The 19168-nt window shown below is 35.2% G+C and overlaps 1 protein-coding gene across 1 annotated transcript; it reads right to left on the reverse strand.

Annotated features, from left to right (window-relative positions):
* Positions 1–7987: 7987 nt before the first annotated feature.
* LOC110458749 lies at positions 7988–12167 on the reverse strand. Its single transcript, XM_021510637.1, has 3 exons — positions 12141–12167; positions 10232–10400; positions 7988–9718 (listed from the first exon to the last, which is right to left on the reverse strand). The coding sequence occupies exons 1-3, from the start codon at positions 12165–12167 to the stop codon at positions 8322–8324; spliced, it is 1593 nt and encodes a 530-aa protein (XP_021366312.1). The 3' UTR covers positions 7988–8321.
* Between the last annotated feature and the right edge of the window lie 7001 nt (positions 12168–19168).

Consider the following 19168-nt stretch of genomic DNA (forward strand, 5'->3'; position numbering starts at 1 on the left):
TCGACACCTGGTACACTAAACACAAATATATAATACACGTAACGGACAGCCCGGTACACGTAACACACTTATTTATTATACACAATATTGTTACATGTTATAATATATATATATATATATACACTATATAGTATATATATATACATACATCTTGAATTTGTTTCATTTCATGATCTGTTAATTTACTAATTTGTTATACTTTCTACATTGCGTTTTTTACCTTGTCTTTCTAGTGAGTACTTGATATCGGGTTACACTCTTACATTTTATTAAATCTTGTAATGAGCTACAAAAATAAGTCACTTGTTTCTCGTATACTAGACGGATACGTAACATAACAAACAGACCTGTATTGAATATCAAGAGTTAGTGCAGTACAAAAACAAAAAATATACCTTTACAATTTTTGTTTATGTCAGGATTTAGTACAACACAAAACAAAACTATACACCACTACAAATGACAACTATATTATATATGTAATAAAATATTTCCTTGTTTTACTTCATAATTAATTTTGCACAGCAATGTTACGAAGCAAACCGCGGAAATAGAGTTGCGGGTCATACGACCACGAATCAAAAGCGATTAGTAATACGAACGTGACCAAAATTAAACAAACTATGCGAAATCATGTTTGACTTTCGTTTGGACAAGAAGGAAGCTGTCTATTTTTGAAGGAAAGTAATAATTTTTCATTTATATTAAAAGTATCATATCATATAACCGTTTCTACAACACATTGTTCGCACTTAATACATTCTTATTCAACCCTAGTCTGTTCTGTTCTATATGTCCTTGCGGCAACCCTTAATAGATGTACTTATACGCAGTGGTTAATATACTATGAGTGGTCATCGGACAGCCCTGGTCCTAAGGTGGGTTCGTGTATGCTCATTGTATATGCATGTTCGTCAATTAAGGTTCTTCAGGACAAGAAGTATACACTGTTAGATTAAAAAAAAATCATGCACATTTGTAAATTTATTGTGCATGTATATTCATTATACAGGTTCATTGTACAGGTATGTTCATTGTATATGGATGTTCCTTGCACTTGCTGATTCATTGCACGGTTATCTTTGGTCAAACGATGTCCCAGTTAATCTAGTTAAATAGTTTCACAATTGACATTCTATATACGCTATTTTTGCCAAATCTATGTTTACCTCGTTTGTCTGACAATCTCTTGTGTCTTTTCCCCATGGAAGCATATTTGTATAATCCATGTCTGTGACCAATGTCGATTCTAGTATATTGTCCCCTGATCGTTTTATTATCTAAAATGGCCTTGTCACTAGCTGAGGAATGTTTGTCCATCGAAATTAGGACCCCGCAAACATCCACATTTTGTCAGTTTATGCGGCACGATAATTTGCATTTAAAGTCATTTTTGAATAAACCTGTTAATTTAACCTGGACTTTTCCATGCAAGTATGAACGGGGGGAAATTAAATTATACACCACATGAGCGGCCGTAGCGAAGCGAAGGCCGTTCATTAGAGGTGTGTAAGTAAATGTGTACCCATTCCTACTTGCATGAACACCGGAAAAGTCCAGATTCAATCCTTATAGATCCAAATCATTATCAATGGGAAGGAAAACTAAAAAAACAACTTCGTTTTAATTACGAACTTAATTAAGTGTTGTAATATGACGTAACATCGCAACGTAATTTCGGGGATCTCGATACTAATTCACGTGAACATTTTTCAATGGCCGCGTCATCCCGCTTGAGCAACCTTGTTGGTAAAAATATCAAAGAAACTGTGACTTAATTTGTGAATGCGCTTTCATTTAACTTAGACGATTCTACTTGGAGAAAATTAACAACAGTGATACGATACTACTCGGACAAAAGTACCAACAGTGTACGTTGAAGTCGAGAGATAATGATTCAATTAAAGGCCAGGGTTTATATCCGGTTCGAGGAAAGTGGTATTTAGGGTGCCTATTATGACCAGAAGTGCAGTAGGCCTCGTCACGGGTTTTTTTGTGTCATGGATCATTCATGGATAAAAAATATGACAGAACTTTAGTTCGTATGTCATAGAAGGAACATAATGTGTCGTAATTCCAACCCGGGGTTCGGTTGTTGGTAGTATCGGCCTTGGTATGTGCGGCGGGTATAGGCCTAGTGCAGGTGTCCATGCCGCGTTCGTCATGTTCGTGGAAATTCATAGATTATACAGTATATGTATAAATAAATACACCTCTGTTGATATATTCCAATGTTGGAAACATCCAGATTAATTCGCCAGTAATTTGATTACTGTGGACCCATATGTGACATCGAAATATTGTCAGTTTTAGCTTTGTCAGATTGATATCGTCTAAGGTGAATCGAATCACCAAACCATCAATTTATTCATTCATTGAAAATTCTGAGGATAATTATATTCATTTATGGTTGTATCAATGGAAGAATATCGATAAATGTTCTAACAATCGAAATTAGCACCCGGGGCTCATGCGAGATTTTTATCGAACGCTCTGACATCACCAGTCAGCGTTTCCAGTTTTGCGAAGGTCAGAACCCGAATCGGATCAAGCCTTTTGCAGTATCTTACAATTCAAATGATTTTTTTGTCAACATATTAACATTATATGATGAACTTTGGAATTTAAATGAAAACAAGAATTTTTATAGTGTGAATTTATTCCCATAGTCCAAAACAGAATGCATAGTCGTCGCACGCGCCATCTTTGGAAACGTAAACAAAACACTTACTTTTGAGTTTGAATTGCGTTTTCTGTTGCTATTTGAACTTAAACACTAACTATCTGTAGACAAACAAATGGTGCATGGCTATCTTTTTCTAAGGCTACATCATTGTTTTAACCGTTCTGTTGACACATTTATGGATTTCAAAGTATTTTTGCAAAAAAGTATCCGATTCGGGTACTGATCTGATTTGGGTAATACGACATAACTTGTCACTGTTGTGAGTATGATCAACTGTAGATTATTCATAAAATAATGAAAAATAAGACAAAGATACAATAACAAAATATTAATGATCAACATCTTGCATTTTTTCCAAGTCGAGTTCAGTTTTTGCAATAGGAGACCACTCTGAATACTGAAAAATTGGGATTTTGACAATTTAAAAGTAATCCCTTGGAAAAACAGCCGTTCATACTAATATTTCCAGCTGTTTTTTTGGGTCACATGTGCTACTATTGGCCAATCACAGAACCTGTAACTAGATGCAAAATGAAATTTGGAATGATATATGTATTAAAGTTAGACGCCGTATTAACAGCTACTGACATTTACAGATCATGTTTTGCAAGATGCAAAAGTATGAAATGTGTTCAAATTGCAGATTTGGAAAAAAAAAGAAGGAAGAACACAATGATGCACGACTTTGAGTTTGTGTTCAAACAGGTGGTTCTAGATTTACAAGAAAACAATTTATTTTTTATTTTTGTCGGAACTTTTAAGCCCTTGGATGCAATTGTTTTGGACTTTGAAGATGTCTATGCTAGCCAAGATAATAAAATATACTTAATGTAGGATTACACATCCCCATAGTTCTTTGATCAACTTGGCATTGGCAGGAGCAATCATCTTTTATTGGATTATCATCATGTGGTGTTGTGTACTGAATCCAACCAAAACATTATATTTAGTATATAAACAGCTGCCGACCAGTCCAACTCAAAAGTTTAAAAGGCGTGTCCTAGCAATCCTGTCAAAGTTAAAAGAATATAGCAAGATAACCGAAGGCCAATACAGATATCTGTATCCCACAGCAGAGAACACTCCTAGAATGTACTGTACACCCAAGATCCACAAGCAGGGAAACCCACTGAGGCCTATTGTGGACTACACTGGATCCATTGGTTTCAATGTTTCCAGATCATTAGCAGACATTCTTGGACAACTAGTGGGTAAATTGGAATATCATGTAAAGAACTCAAAACATCTAGCGGAAGCTTTGTTTACCATCATGACTCAGAAAGACGAAGAATTCATTTCACATGATGTTGTCTCTCCCTTTACCAACACACCCATTGACGATGCACTTAGAATCATTCGGTTTAGAATTAGACAGATCCTTTCGCAAAAACACAAACATCCAGATTCAGAACATCATAGATTTGCTAGAATTTGTGCTGACAACAACATATTTTAGTTTTCGAAACAACATCTATCAGCAACGTTTCGGCACTGCTATGGGTAGTCCAGTGTATCCCATTGTGGCCAATTTGTTCATGGAACATTGGAGCAAGAAGCAATAGCCACTGCCCCCGTAGAATGCAAGCCTAGCTTATGGAAACGCTATATTGACGACATAGTGCCCTTCCGTGACATTCTACTGGTAAAGAAAGATGACGGGCCGTGAAGGTATTGGTCTAAAGGGAAAAGAACCATACGCATCAATACATGAACGTAAAATTTCATCACCCTTTGCACCAGAAGTTAGGCGTCGTACGTACATGTATAGTACAATAGTCACAGAACGACAGAACAAAACACAAGAGCGGAATCGCATCGCTAGGACAATGAGCACATGTGCATATCCGGAATAGGCCCTTAACGGGTACAAAAACAGTGTCAAAGTAAGGAGAACAACAAGAAAAGGCCAATCAAGGACAAGAACAAAACCAAAGGTCAAGTCGTCATCCCGTAAATAAAGGGTTTATCCAAAACCATCCAGAGGATATATCGCGGTGATGGAATATCAACAGCCATGAAGCCCAACAAGACGCTTCGCAATATCCTACTACATCCTAAGAATAAAACACCGAAAGAAAACGTCGAACAATGCGTATACAAAAACTGCAACGCATTGTATATTAGAGAGACTGCAGGGCGATTTGGGGTCCGCCTTGGTAAATACCGGAAAGATACGGAAACCCAAGAAGGTAGGAAATTCACCAGATCAGAAAAGAATCTGTCGGAGTCCCAGATTAGTAAATCGGAAAGCACAGACCATGCCACACAGAAAATTCATGGGATTGACTGGGATAACTCCAAAGTTTTGAACTGAGAGAGCAATCTGTTCTATCGGCAGATAAAGGAAGCCATCTGGATACGCCGCAGTGGGCCAGTTCTCAATCGAGATGAGGGAACTCAAAGACTCTCGCACATATATGACCAATAGTTTAACAAAGCGTAGTCGAATTGAGTCGTTTCGGTACATATATAACAACTATTGTACTTGTCTTATTGGTTGTATAAAAAGAACTTATCATAATCCATACTTACCAACCTAAAGAAAATATTTAGAAAATATATTTAGTCTCTCTTTTGTGACTGGAACAAAACTGATAACGGATGATGTATTGAGGCGGAACACCAATTTACCAGGGATATCAGTTTTTATTATGTAGAAATTAATAAAACAGAATTCCTCGAATATTCAATAAATGTCAATATTTCCGATAATGAGCGTCTATGTCCCCTGTGCAAATGGAATTCTTGGTACAGCCTTACGTCACCGCAATATTTGTCTAGGTTATTCGAGGCGAGATGAGATATTTCAAAATAACGCTGTTAATATTGCGTTCATAGTTCTATGAAGGTATTTTTTTTCTGTTAATGCTAGAGGACCTTGCAGTGGAAATGTAAATATATCAATATACAAAACAAATAAGAAATTCGAATATTGCAGTCCCGGAACTCTTCGTTCACTAAGGTTCTGCAGGACTGATTTTAATTATGATATCACAAGAAGTATACATTATTACATATATATATATCATCAATTAATGACGTATATAAACATTGGACAGACACAAATTAATAACGATTTATCATTTAAAGCTCTATACAATAAAACTGTTACACAAATATGATATAATATATCTAAAATTAATAAGTAACATTAAAATCCCCAAAATAATATTAAAACTATTGTGAATGTTCAGTATGTATGCATTTGCATCTTAAATGTACGTTCAGTATGCTCACTGTACATGTATGCTCACTGTATGCTCATTCAATATGCTTGTTCATCATACTTGTATACTCATCATTCATTGTACATGTATGCTCATTGTACATGTATGCTCACTGTACATGTATGCTCACTGTATGCTCATTCAATATACTTGTTCATCGTACTTGTATACTCATCATTCATTGTACATGTATGCTCATTGTACATGTATGCTCACTATACATGTATGCTCATTGTATGCTCATTCAATATGCTTGTTCATCGTACTTTTATACTCATCATTCATGTATACTCATTGTGCATGTATGTGCAATGTTCATGTAAATTGCTTTCATATATATGCTCATTACGCATGTATGCTCATTGTTCAGCTATGTTCAGCAACATGTATGCTCACTCTACATATATATTCATTGTACAAGTATGTTTATTATACACATATGCTCAATGTACATGTATATTTATTGTACAAGTGTGTTCATTGTATATGAATGTTCATTGTCCATGTATGTTCATTGTACATGTATGTTCATTGTGCATGCTTGTTCATTTATGTTTATTCATTTATTCATTTATGCTTTCATATATATGCTCAATACCCATGTATGCTCATTGTTCATTTATGTTCATCGACCTGTATATTCATTGTACAAGTACGTTCCTTGTACATGTATTTTTAATTGTACATATATGTTCATCGTACATGTTGGTTCATTGTATATTAATTCTCATTTTTCCTGTATGCTCATTGTACAACTATGTTCATTGTACAAATTTTATATTGTATATGTATGCTCATGGTACATGTATGTTCCTTGTACATGTATGTTCATCGTATATGTATGTTCAATGTACATGTTTGTTCAATGTTCATGAATGTTCATTGTACATGTATTTTCATTTGACCTGTATGCGCATTGTACATGTTTGTTCATTGCATATTGATGCTCATTTTCATGTATGCTCATGTTACAGGTATGCTTATTGTACATGTATGTCGATTGTACATGATGATGTATTGTACATCTGTTTATCGTACATAAAATGTCATTGTATATACATTTCATTGTACATATATGTGAATAATACAACCAATCCAGATGATCTATCATGAATATAAACTGTGATGTACGTCAGAAACAATTGGATTGTAGTATACTTATCATTAACAAGAATGATAAACAAGTGCAATAAACAATCAAATTAATAAAATAAAACATAGGTATGTGATACAATATCTTTGTGTCAGATTAAAGTTATACCACACATGAAACCTTACATCTGCTACACAACTAGATATGATCACGAGGGTCTACCAATAATACATAGGTCACAAATCATTCCTATTAAGATTTCAAAACAATATCCATACAGGTGATTGTTAATACAAAAAGAAACCTATGCCAATTTGGTCCTTTGTGTCATTTTTCTTAGATAATTATTAATGTTATGCGTAAAATGTTGACTGTTGGTAAAAATTAAGACAGTGATTTGCAATGAAAATTAAAAAAAATACAACCTAAGAGATTGAAATAACAAAATAGAACATATAAAAACATGAAATATGAGACAAATCGACAAATCATACTTGGGAAATAGTGATAATAAACATGAACTGTCATAATCTAAGATGACTGCTTGGTAGTCAACTTATTTCAGGATCATATAAAATTGAAACGTGAACAATAAACAGCCAAGAGGAAACTGCATATAATAATGAAGAAAGAATTTTGAACGGGCAAAATACAGTAGGGTTATCCCCTAAAGACACGACACACAAGTACCGGTTATCGAGTTATCCAATACCATCTTTAAATCATTATGTTCTGTTACAGACTGTAAGTGACTACTTCATAGCTCGTCAACACTGAAATCGGTCACTATCAGGCATCAACCTACGACTATATTTAAATAACACCTTGCTAAAGTAGCCTGCAAACAATGATTAAATAATCAAAACTAAACAGTAAGTATTGACGGACTGTTTTTATTAGTAACACATCAAGCCTAGACGTGTCCCGGGACAGAGTGACATTTACTAATCATGTTGTCCGACTTTTAAAATATAACAGGATCATGAACATCTTTTTCGTGGTAATGCAAAAATAATGTTAATACAGGTTTAGGAACAAAATAGTTTTCTTTGATTCTAATAACAGGTGGAAATTGATGTCAAATTCACCACTGCAATTCATCAGGAAATCACATTCATCGTTCTAGCAACTGAACGGTCACCGATATTAATATATCACAATACAGATGTTAAGAAGCTAGAAATCCAACAAAGTTTTAAATGCGATAATGTTTACATGGTATGGCTGGTTCAGTATCACATAAACGTTAGTAAAGTGTTATGTTCAGATATATCCTTTGTGTAGGAGTATTAAATTGGTTACGCTGTAGAAGTGTTTATATGTGTGAGTGCTGTAAACGTTCTATCCTCTCCTTGGCAGCGTTCTGATGTTGATCAGGTCCTTGACTTTTAAGAGATTCCGTGTATTCCCTGAGAGCACTGCGTGTGTCCTCAACCATTTCATAGCATATTCCCAAGAGATTGTGGACTATCCAATGCTTACTACATCCCTGTTCCTCGTCATACTTCAGGTACCGAAGGTCAATCAAGGATTTGTCACGTCTCCTTGTGTCTCCAAGTTCATGGTAACATAGGAAAGACAGGAACACGGCATAAGGGAGTGGAGGGATTCGAATGGAATCTCTTTGTGCAAGTTTTGAAATCTCCGGGTGTAACTGGGATGGACAGAACTGTTGAGCTTCTCCTCTAAACATGATATCTGATACAAATGCCTGGCATTTTTTTAGAAGGTTGTACCCACGTCCACAATAGAGCTGCTTATACCTATCCCTATATTTACAGCTTGACATATTACCAAGATACAGTTTGGATGAAGAGATGATATGAGTACATATTTCCAGTGTGTTCATGTAATTTCCAGTCTGGTAGTAAAATGTTGCCATGCTTAGTAGTCTTAGACTTGTGGACACTGTTGCAAACGGTTTTAATAAGTTCTTGCATTTCCTGAGAGATTTGTACTTTTCCTTATTTCCTTTTGCAGTGACGTGTTTATCGAATGTCTTCAACCCTGTATTAGATAGTGCTCTAACCGTAGCAAAGTAACCTAGAAATTCATCCAAGTCCAAAGTTGATGCTGAAAGGAGTTCCAACGTCAGAGGAAGTTTATCAGAACTTTGGTTTAAATAAAATACGGTTGAAAATATTTCAAAGTCACGTATAAGTTCTGATTGAGTTGGTAAGGAAAGTATATATGCACATGCTCTTTTCCTCACACGATTGAAAATCTCTCCAATGGATGGTTGTATGATTGTTCCAATTGTGAGACATCCCCAATTCATACCATGAAGGTAACTGAGAAAATGAAGAAGTTTCTGTTGATTTTCACCCTGAACTTTGCCAAGGAACATATTGTTGTTCTTAATGAAGTAATTTGGGCAATGTCCTGCTTTCACCCAATTGATTAAAATCTTCAAACAAAACATGAAACAGAGAAAAGTATGTTTTTCCTGCCAAAATGATTCATTTGTGCTCTCTACTGCATGGAATATGACTGTTTTTATAATATAGGAAGACAGAATATCTGTTTCGTCTAACATTTGTTCCAACGTTCCAGATATCTGTTTCTGGAAGAACTTAAGAAGTCCATATATTAAAAACTGGACATGAGTTAAAGAATACATGAGTTTCCTTTCCGCAGTCACGAAGGATATCCTCCACTGTAGGAACGGGTCAGCAGACGTTTTATCCCCTACAGTGACTAGCTGACAACCACCTTTTATTATTTGATCTCTCAAAGCTTTATCTGGCCAGTTATGTAGACGTGGTCTACTCGCCCACTCATTAGCTTCACTTGGCCAATTATAACATGGAAAGGAACTTACCTTATCTACTTCTGATGAAGTTTGATTATGTTTCCGATTTAGTGTAACTGCTGGGCCATGTATTTCTGTATTTAGGCCTAACTTTGTACTCAGTACACCATCGCATGTTTCTCTGTAAATTTCACTTGATATGAAAAGTACATCCCCTACTGAAACAATAGATTGCTGAAATTGTGAATGACTTGTTTGTCCCAGATGAAGTAGTTCCAGGTTTACATATCCAGGTCGGCTTATAGCCTTTCTCATCATCAAAACAGATCTATTTGCGCTGTCAAATTGACTACCTATGTCCTGATCTGGACACATAACAATCACATTTTTGTCAATATTCATAATGTCTAAGTTTGACCCCTTAAGATAAATTCCTTCTGCTCTGCTTCCTGTAGTAAATATTTCGCACTTACATCGTTTATTTCCTGTGGAACTCCTTAGTTGCTCTTTAATAACTGTCAGTCTCCTCCTGACAGTCACATTCTCTCGCGTCGCTATACATCTGTTTAGGATGTGATACAGAATCCAGGACTTCTCATACAGCTCACCCTGATTGGACATTTCAGTGATATGCCAAAGATCCTGTAAATATAACATAGAAACCACATTATCTTATTTAGTAATACTTGAATTGGTACTCCCTGTTATACATGTTTTTTCTTTGAATCTGGATAATAATTGCATGTGTGTTCATTGTATATGTATGCGCAGTTTGTCTGCAAATTATTGTAAGCGTATTATCATTCAACATGATTTTAATTGTACATTAAGGCTCATTCTTCTTGTATGCTTATTGTACACGTATGCGCATTGCGCATGAATGGTCACTGTACATGACATATATGCTCATTGTACATGTGTGCTCATTTTGGATGCATTTTCATTGATCATGTAATCCTCATAGTTAATGTTTGTTCATTATGCATGTATGTTCAGTGTACATGCAAAGGATGAGTGTCTGTATGGTCCGGTATGGGCCCGGTATATCCGGATTTTCATCTCCTTATTCTGTTGAAAGATGTCTTATTGTATCATTTGCGTAAAAACCTAAGGCCTTTTTGGGGTACCAAAAGGGGTAGGGTAAAACACAAATATAACTTATATCAATATAATCAAACAATATCACTTTTGTTTTTGAAAACATGTGTAAATGAAACAGGCATATATAAAAGAATGAAAATGGCAGAAATTCAATCGTCAATTAAAGGTTGTTTATGTAAAACAGAGGATTAAGTCAGGGGTTGTTTTAAGTAATTTTTAAATGAAAAGTGTTTTGTTTTCTCAATAATTTCTTTTCTAATGCATATCTCTTGTTGAAATTTACAACTTTACTCGTATAAGTACACTTACATAAAATATATATTCACTACGCACTTTCATTTTGTTTTATACTGAGTTATGGCTTATGGACACATCTCAAATTGGCAATTTCGAATTTCTCTCAATCTTATGTGAATAATAAGGTGCAGGACACCCTTTGTATGTTATAAGTATAATATATTAATAGTTAATATTGTATATTATATATATCATATCATATTTGCTCAACACCTATGGCTGAAGTGGGTTCCAGGTCCTGATTTGTTTTCTAACTTATCAAAGTAAACTTACAAATAAAACATGGCATTTGCCACCAACACTGTGAAATTATTAATTTGATGTATGAAGTTCGATTTGCTGGTAATTTTAAGTATCCTAGTCTCAATGAAAGTATGTTTTAATCATTACAGTTAACCTATTTCATTGTTTTATCAATTGCCTATTTCCAATAATAAGGGCTGATTGTTCATAGAAGGCATTTTGGGATAAGCATACAACTTATCATCCTCGATATCCAGGGTTACGCTCACTTTCGCTCTCTACACCCCTGGAATATGTCATAGCAAAAACGAAGGCACACGGCTAGCTATTTGATTAGTGTCAGGTTCAAAAAACCTGACCAATCACTAGTCTAATACTTGTCCTTTGAAGATTACAAAGGAGCGATGGCCGACTTCAAAGCCTGTCATTTTTAACCATTGCGTGAATGAGAGATTCTTTTGATGTACATCAAAGACCAAACTAGTCTTCTCGTCTCATTCACAAGGTGCTGCACACTGAGCCTTCAATTTTGCTTTGACATATTCCAGGGTGAAGAGAGCGAAAGTGATATCAAGGATGGCTTTCAGATAAATCAACGATTTCTTTTCTTTCCACTGTCTACTTTGCAAGACTTATTCAAATAACAACGTGGTCGACATTGACACCTTACTATACATCTGTACGGTGAGCGGGAATATTTTGAAACTACTTTCTTAAAACTCTTTCCTGACAGTAGCATACCTGCCACACGACATACTTTGTTTCCATGCCGAAGACTATTAAGAATTTACAGGTTTACTCGAAATATCACGATATCCGTTTTTCGGAGTAAGATGCATGTAGATAAAGACTGTGGAAAACCCTTGTGATTGCTGTCGGGATTTTATTGGGCAATTTTCAGTTTCCTTGTGCAACATGAATATCGACAGCTTTTTAAAATGCTGATATACACCGCCCCAGTTCCCACATTGAGGACGTAACATTTCTAAAAATTGATCAACATTCACATGGCAATGTTAATGAAAAACAGAAAACGCTTCCTTTGTCGGAAGACCTGGTCCAATTCCTGCTGTACTATTTTAAACTATATCCGTGTTAATCTTTTCTTTCTTAATATTTTGTCTTAGTTGTGTCGATTACTACAATTCTGTTCAGAATTCGATATTCACTGTTATACCGCTATTAGCTGATGTTGCTCCTGAAAATACATAAACTCTATTAACTTATGTAACTCCTGAACAGTTTTCGTGTTTAATTATATTTAAATTAAACCACATTCACTTTTCAATCAATTACTAATTTTCCTCTATTTTTGGCGTCAAACCTATTGTCAATAAGGAAACCACAGCATACATATAATTACTTTTCTCGGCAATTCTCCGGAAAAAAATACGTTCAGGGCCCCTGTTTGAACTTACAAATGAAATAGTCTGAAAAGGTTTAACTCCCTTGTTATCTCTTAAGTCCCTCTCCCTCTGCCCCCCCCCCCACCGCCCTTCCCGATGAATGCCACTCCTTTTTACAACGCTATTTCTATTGACCTTGCGATTATCTATCTCAAATAGAGGCCTTCGTTGACAAAACATTATATGTATCCCTTCATCATATGTACCAAAAGTGATAAAACATGTATAGACAGTATATCAAACAAGTGGTATCCAGGGCAGGTTGGAACCTTCATAAACGTTGTCGCCTTCAATGAAAACGTATTTTTTACTCTCGTTAATTGTTTCGAAAGCGATTCTATTTTTTTTCTTTTTTGATTATGGTGCATTTTTGTTTGTTCAAATCAATTTTAAACAAAACAATCGACCTAAAAACATGATTTTTAACCTGTATCTCACTGCTGTCGGTGACCTTGACATACTTTCAAAAGCAGACTTTCGTTACATAAGCGTTCAACTGATTCTACACAAACATGAGATCATTACAATTTGTCTGAAACATTACATAAGTGGATCTGTTAAGATGAATGACGCTCAAATATTCAAGGTTCACTGGATCTGCTTTGCAATAGTTCAATTTTGCTATGACATATTCCAGGGGTGCAGAGAGTGAAAGTGAGCTCTACTTGGCAGGGATTCTCCAACACCAACAACGCCAACGAATACTCTATATTCCCGTGTGTCATCCTTGATATCCAGGGGTTACGCTCACCCTCGCTCTCTACACCCCTGGAAACAAGAAAATTCTGCGGTCTGCTAGGAAATCCTTCCACCGTATAAAACAAAATAATCACCTAAAATACCAAGTTATCGGAATAGTTCTAACATTGCGTAATATGACTGTGTCAGTTTATCAAAGAACAGTCACGGGACACACTCGTGGTCATTTGTATCACGTATACGGGACGTGGACCTGATATAACAGACCGAGGTTGGTTAAAAGTCAATATTGCAAATCGTAGATAAGAAAACTAACGTTAAGTCTTTATGTGATTATAGCATTATCTGTCATGTAAATATATCATCCCATACAATACGCCACTAAAATTTACAGTTAAAATATCAATAAATTACAAACAATATTCCACTCTAAAAATCATCAAGGCGCCCAGTTGAATTGTAAACCCAACTAGCCAACATAATACGTAAGGTAGCAATTAACATATAGTTGAACCTCGTTATTTCGAACTCTTTTAACTCGATAACGAACCTGCATAACTCGATTCATCAGATATCTCGAAGTTTTCCCACGAACCGTCGACTTCGAGATAACGAGGTTCGACTGTATGTTTAAATCTTACCAGAAGTGTTCTCAACTAAGGATTCTTCTTGATTTGTTGTGGGATGTCAGAAGAATTTGTAATACACCTTGACGAATCCAGAGAATGAAGTGAACTGCTCCCATCACTGTTGATGCTGTCAGGATGATATTTGTTAGTTCATCACAGCGTTTCTCGAAAATATTAACCCATCTCAATCTAAAATATAGTATTAGATCAGTAATGAGTTATATAATGTTTCACATTCTGCACATTATTTCATGTATATACACTGAATATCATTGTAAATTAAGCGTTCTATTTCGGTATCAGAATGAGTTAAATTCCCACTATGACAGAAGTTCAACATCTTTTCTCCGAACACATTGACTCTTATGACCTGTTTGTTGCTATCTGGCTGCTATATACCCATACAGACTTGAGTTGACAGCTACAGTATTTATATATAATCAGCTGTTTCCTTGATTCACCTTATTTTTCCCCTTTCAATGTCACTAAACAATCAAGGAAATAGAGTTTGGGTCATAAGACTTTGAATCGAAAGTGAGAAGTAATACGAACGTGACCGATAGTAAACAAATATGAGGAAGTCACGTATGACTTTCGTTTGGAATTGTTGAACAAGAAATTGTCGAATCATATAATTAATGTTATCTTATTTACATATTGAAATCAGGATTATGTTTTAATCTTTCCATCGGAAATGGAACAACATGTTAGAAAGTCATAAGGGGTCTTCACTTTGGCAACACCACAGGTCAGCGCCGTCAACACAGATGTATGTAACACCACATGTCAGCGCCGTCCACACAAATTTATGTAACACCACAGGTCAGCGCCGTCAACACAGATGTATGTAACACCACAGGTCAGCGCCGTCCACACAGATGTATGTAACACCATAGGTCAGCGTCGTCCACACAGATGTATGGCGTATTTATTGACCCTTTTCACCACTTTCCCTTTTTAAGTTAACCTTTTTTCATTCAATTAATACGAACTATCTGTGTGCATTTAAAACCAAAATAAATGAAAAAAAAATAAGACTAAGCTTAAGATACGTTCTATAAATATGGCGACACTTCACGATAGCCTAGGTTAATCGACACCCATATGTATGCACTTCTACTTGTCGTAGGCGCATAGCTTTCAACCAACAAATGATTTGTTTCTATCGTGTGATTGCCTTGTTACTTAAGCATTTAAATTTAAACCGTCCGTAGTTGTACTGATTTTTATTAATATATAAGCTGCGTTATAGAATAAAACAAAAGGAATATATAATTTGAATACACTTAACATAAATATGTAATACACTATACATTGATACCTGATACACTAAACATAACTATATAATACACTAAACATCGACACCCGGTATACTTAACATAACTAGCTTGTACAATAAACACCGTTACTAGGTACACCAAACATAACTATATAATAAACTAAACATCGACACCCGGTACACTAAACATAACTATCTTTTACACTAACTACCGTTACTAGGTACACTAAACATAAATATCTTATACACTAAACACCGTTACTAGGTTCACTAAACATAAATATCTTATACACTAAACATAAATATCTAGTACATTAAACATTGATACCCGGTACAGTAAACATAAATATCGAACACACTAAACATTCATACCCGATACACTAAACATAAATATCTAAAACACTTAACATTCATACCCGACACACTAAACATAACTATCTAATACACTAAACATAACTATCTAATACACTAAACATAACTATATAATACACTAAACATCGACACCCGGTACACTAAACATAAAAATATAATACACTAAACATCGACAACCGGTACACTAAACACACTTATCTATTATACATAATATTGTTACATGTTATAATATATATATATATATATGTACATCTTGAATTTGTTTTATTTCATGATCTGTTAATTGACTGATTTGTTTATACTTTCTACATGGCTTTCTTTACCTTGCCTTTCTAGTGAGGACGTGATATCGGGTTACACTCTTACATTTTATAAAATCTTGGAATGAACTACGAAAAAAGTCACTTGCATCTCGTATAATGGACCGATACGTAACAAAACAAACAAACCTGGATTGAATATCAAGAGTTAGTGCAGTACAAAAACTAAATGTTTACCTTTACAACAGTTGACAACTATGGTATTTTTGAATGTCAGGATAAAGTACAACACAAAACACAAAATTCGACTATAGTAATTATCTAACCAGATACTTGAATGTCAAGATTTAGTGAAACCCAAAACAAAAACATATACCCCTACAAATGACAACTATATTATTTATGTAATAAAATATTTCCTTGTTCTACTTCATAATAATGTTTGCACAGCAATATTACTAAGCAAACCGCGGACATAGAGTTTCGGGTCATAGTACCTTGAATCAAAAGCGATTAGTAATAGGAACGTGACCAAAATTAAACAAACAATGCAGAAGTCATGTTTGAGTGTCGTTTGGGATTTTCGGACAAGAAGGAAGTTTTTATTTCAGTATGAAACGATGGTAATAACATTTCAATGATATCAAAAGTATCATACTGTATAACTGTTTAATGTTAATGAAACAACACGTTTGAAAGTCATAAGTAGTCTCCCTTTCGGCAATACCACATGTCAGTGCCGTCAACACAAATACATGGTATGCTTAATAACCCATTTCACAACCCTCATTTTTGCACTTTGCACTCTTATTCAACCCCAGTTTATTATGTTCTACTTGCCCTAGGCGCCAACCCTTACGACTTGTACGTGGTGGTGAATTTACTACGGGAGGTCATCTCACAAAGAAATAATCTTCTCTTCAGCAATACCGCAGGTCAGTTCCCTAAACACAGATGCGTGCTTCACTTCCTCGCTATCAACCATTTACACGAAGCTACACAAAATTACTAAGTTGTTTGTATGTTATACACACCTTGACTTAAAATGTTTTCAAATCAAACTTTATTAAGTTTACATCAATTATGGATTAAGCTAATTCAACTAATGTTAATCACTCATGTTGGCTCTCATCTGGCCTTAAAGTGGGAGGAAACCGACGTACCCGGAGAAAACCCACGTGATCGTGCAGGTGACTCCCATATCTTTTCACGGGGTATCGAACCCAAGCCGCTTAGGTGAAAGCCGAGTGCGTTATCAACTACTCCAACCCATACGTTTATAAATATGGTTATTTCTCAGCATGGCCTCGGTAAATTGCCCCTCTCCCCTCTCCACCATCTAATTCTACTTCCCCTAGGCGTATACTTTGAAAACTGTTATGGGAATGGTTAATTTAGATAAATAACTACTGTCGTCGGTAAAACGATGCTGCAGTTAATTTAGATAAATGGTTTCAAAAAGTGTCTTTTACCTACGATATTCTTTGCCAAATCCATGTCCACCTCGTTTGTCTCGCAATTTCTCGCGTTTTGTCCACGTCGTAGATGATTTGCATAATCTATGTCTTGTGATGACGACAGGGTTGGCCAGAAAACCCAGCATGCACGTTAACAAAAGGTTGTCCATCATTGAAGGGTGAACTGAATTATCCTACATCAATATCAATGCTTCTGTATTTTCCCTGATTTTTAAGAATCTGAAATATCCTTGTCACTGGCTGAGTATGTGAAATATTTGTGCTGCTATTTTGTCCCTTCAATAGCTTATCGAGACACGGATGAATAGCCACGTGACCCTACAATTGAGTGACAGTTCGCACCTGGTTATTGCGGTAAAACATTCTAGCGACATTGATTAACCAGAGTAACGTGTTCAAATACTTACAAAACCCAGCACTGAACTGGGTTTCGGAGTAAACACAATCTTCTACACAGTACGGAAGTCAGGTTTGCTCAAGAGAAATTGATGGCGACTACAGCGCCCATTGTTCTCCCACATACCACTAAACACAAAGCGACAATGCGGTAAATCTCAGATTGTTTTGTTTATATCATAGCTGAATGTAAGACAGGTAAACGAAACAATACAATAGAAGAAACGCTATCAGTCAGTGAAATCCGAAATCACTGTGAGAAAAAATTAACTATGCACTGAAGTGATGTGATCGTTTACGCCCTCTTAATATCGAAAACAAAAACGAACAAAAGGCCTTTTATAGATCACTTTGAATTTTATTTTAGATTAAAAATATGTTGAATATGTAATAGGGGCTAATACTGGTAGACCGGATGTATTCATCTCATCATGCCTACATGGTGTGGTTATATAGTACGGAACGTAATTGTCTGTCTAATGAGCTGTCCCAAAGTTCCCCTACGTCCATCACTTTAGCTCAAAGGGGGGGAATTGCCTGTATCGCTTATATTTATGGTAGGGAGATCAACGGTATATACAAAAAATAACAAATTGCCATTTTCAAAGTTGAACGCCTGTTAAATTATGACAATAAACCCAACCTATACACTATCTATAACATTAACAACAATGAATAGGAAATCTTTGAAACATAAAAAGTTACAGTATTTCAAAGATTGCAAAAAATTGCTTTAAATGCAACTTATCGTGTCACATAAACTGGCTAAATGTCATAATTTCACTGATCATACTTCTACAGTCTCCATCATATCTAAATACACTGATGTACATATATACATTCAACAATACTTTTCAAAATTCACAATTTTATAAAATAACTTCTAAAAATATGAGTCCAAAGTGGTCCTGGCGCATTTTCAAATTATATTATAATTGGAGAGTATTGTTAATATACAATCTATAGAAGAAAAAAATGTGAAATCTTCAAAAGAAAAACAAATGGTACTTTTGACTAATTCTCAATCAAAATGTGTCTTCATGGTAGCCTAACATGTCAACAAGTTCAATTAATTTGTTAATTTAGGTCCTGATATCATATATCATATATCATATACGCTATAAATTGTGCTGTATTTGATATCAGGATGTAAAATATTAAGCACCTTTAGAATATTGATTTTCCAAGCACTAGTGTAGCATATGAGGTTGGTAGCCATTTCGTTCCTACAGCTGTATTTCATATCACTG

The sequence above is a fragment of the Mizuhopecten yessoensis genome, unplaced genomic scaffold, assembly GCF_002113885.1.
Source record: "Mizuhopecten yessoensis strain PY_sf001 unplaced genomic scaffold, ASM211388v2 scaffold9739, whole genome shotgun sequence".
Classification (NCBI taxonomy): domain Eukaryota; kingdom Metazoa; phylum Mollusca; class Bivalvia; order Pectinida; family Pectinidae; genus Mizuhopecten; species Mizuhopecten yessoensis.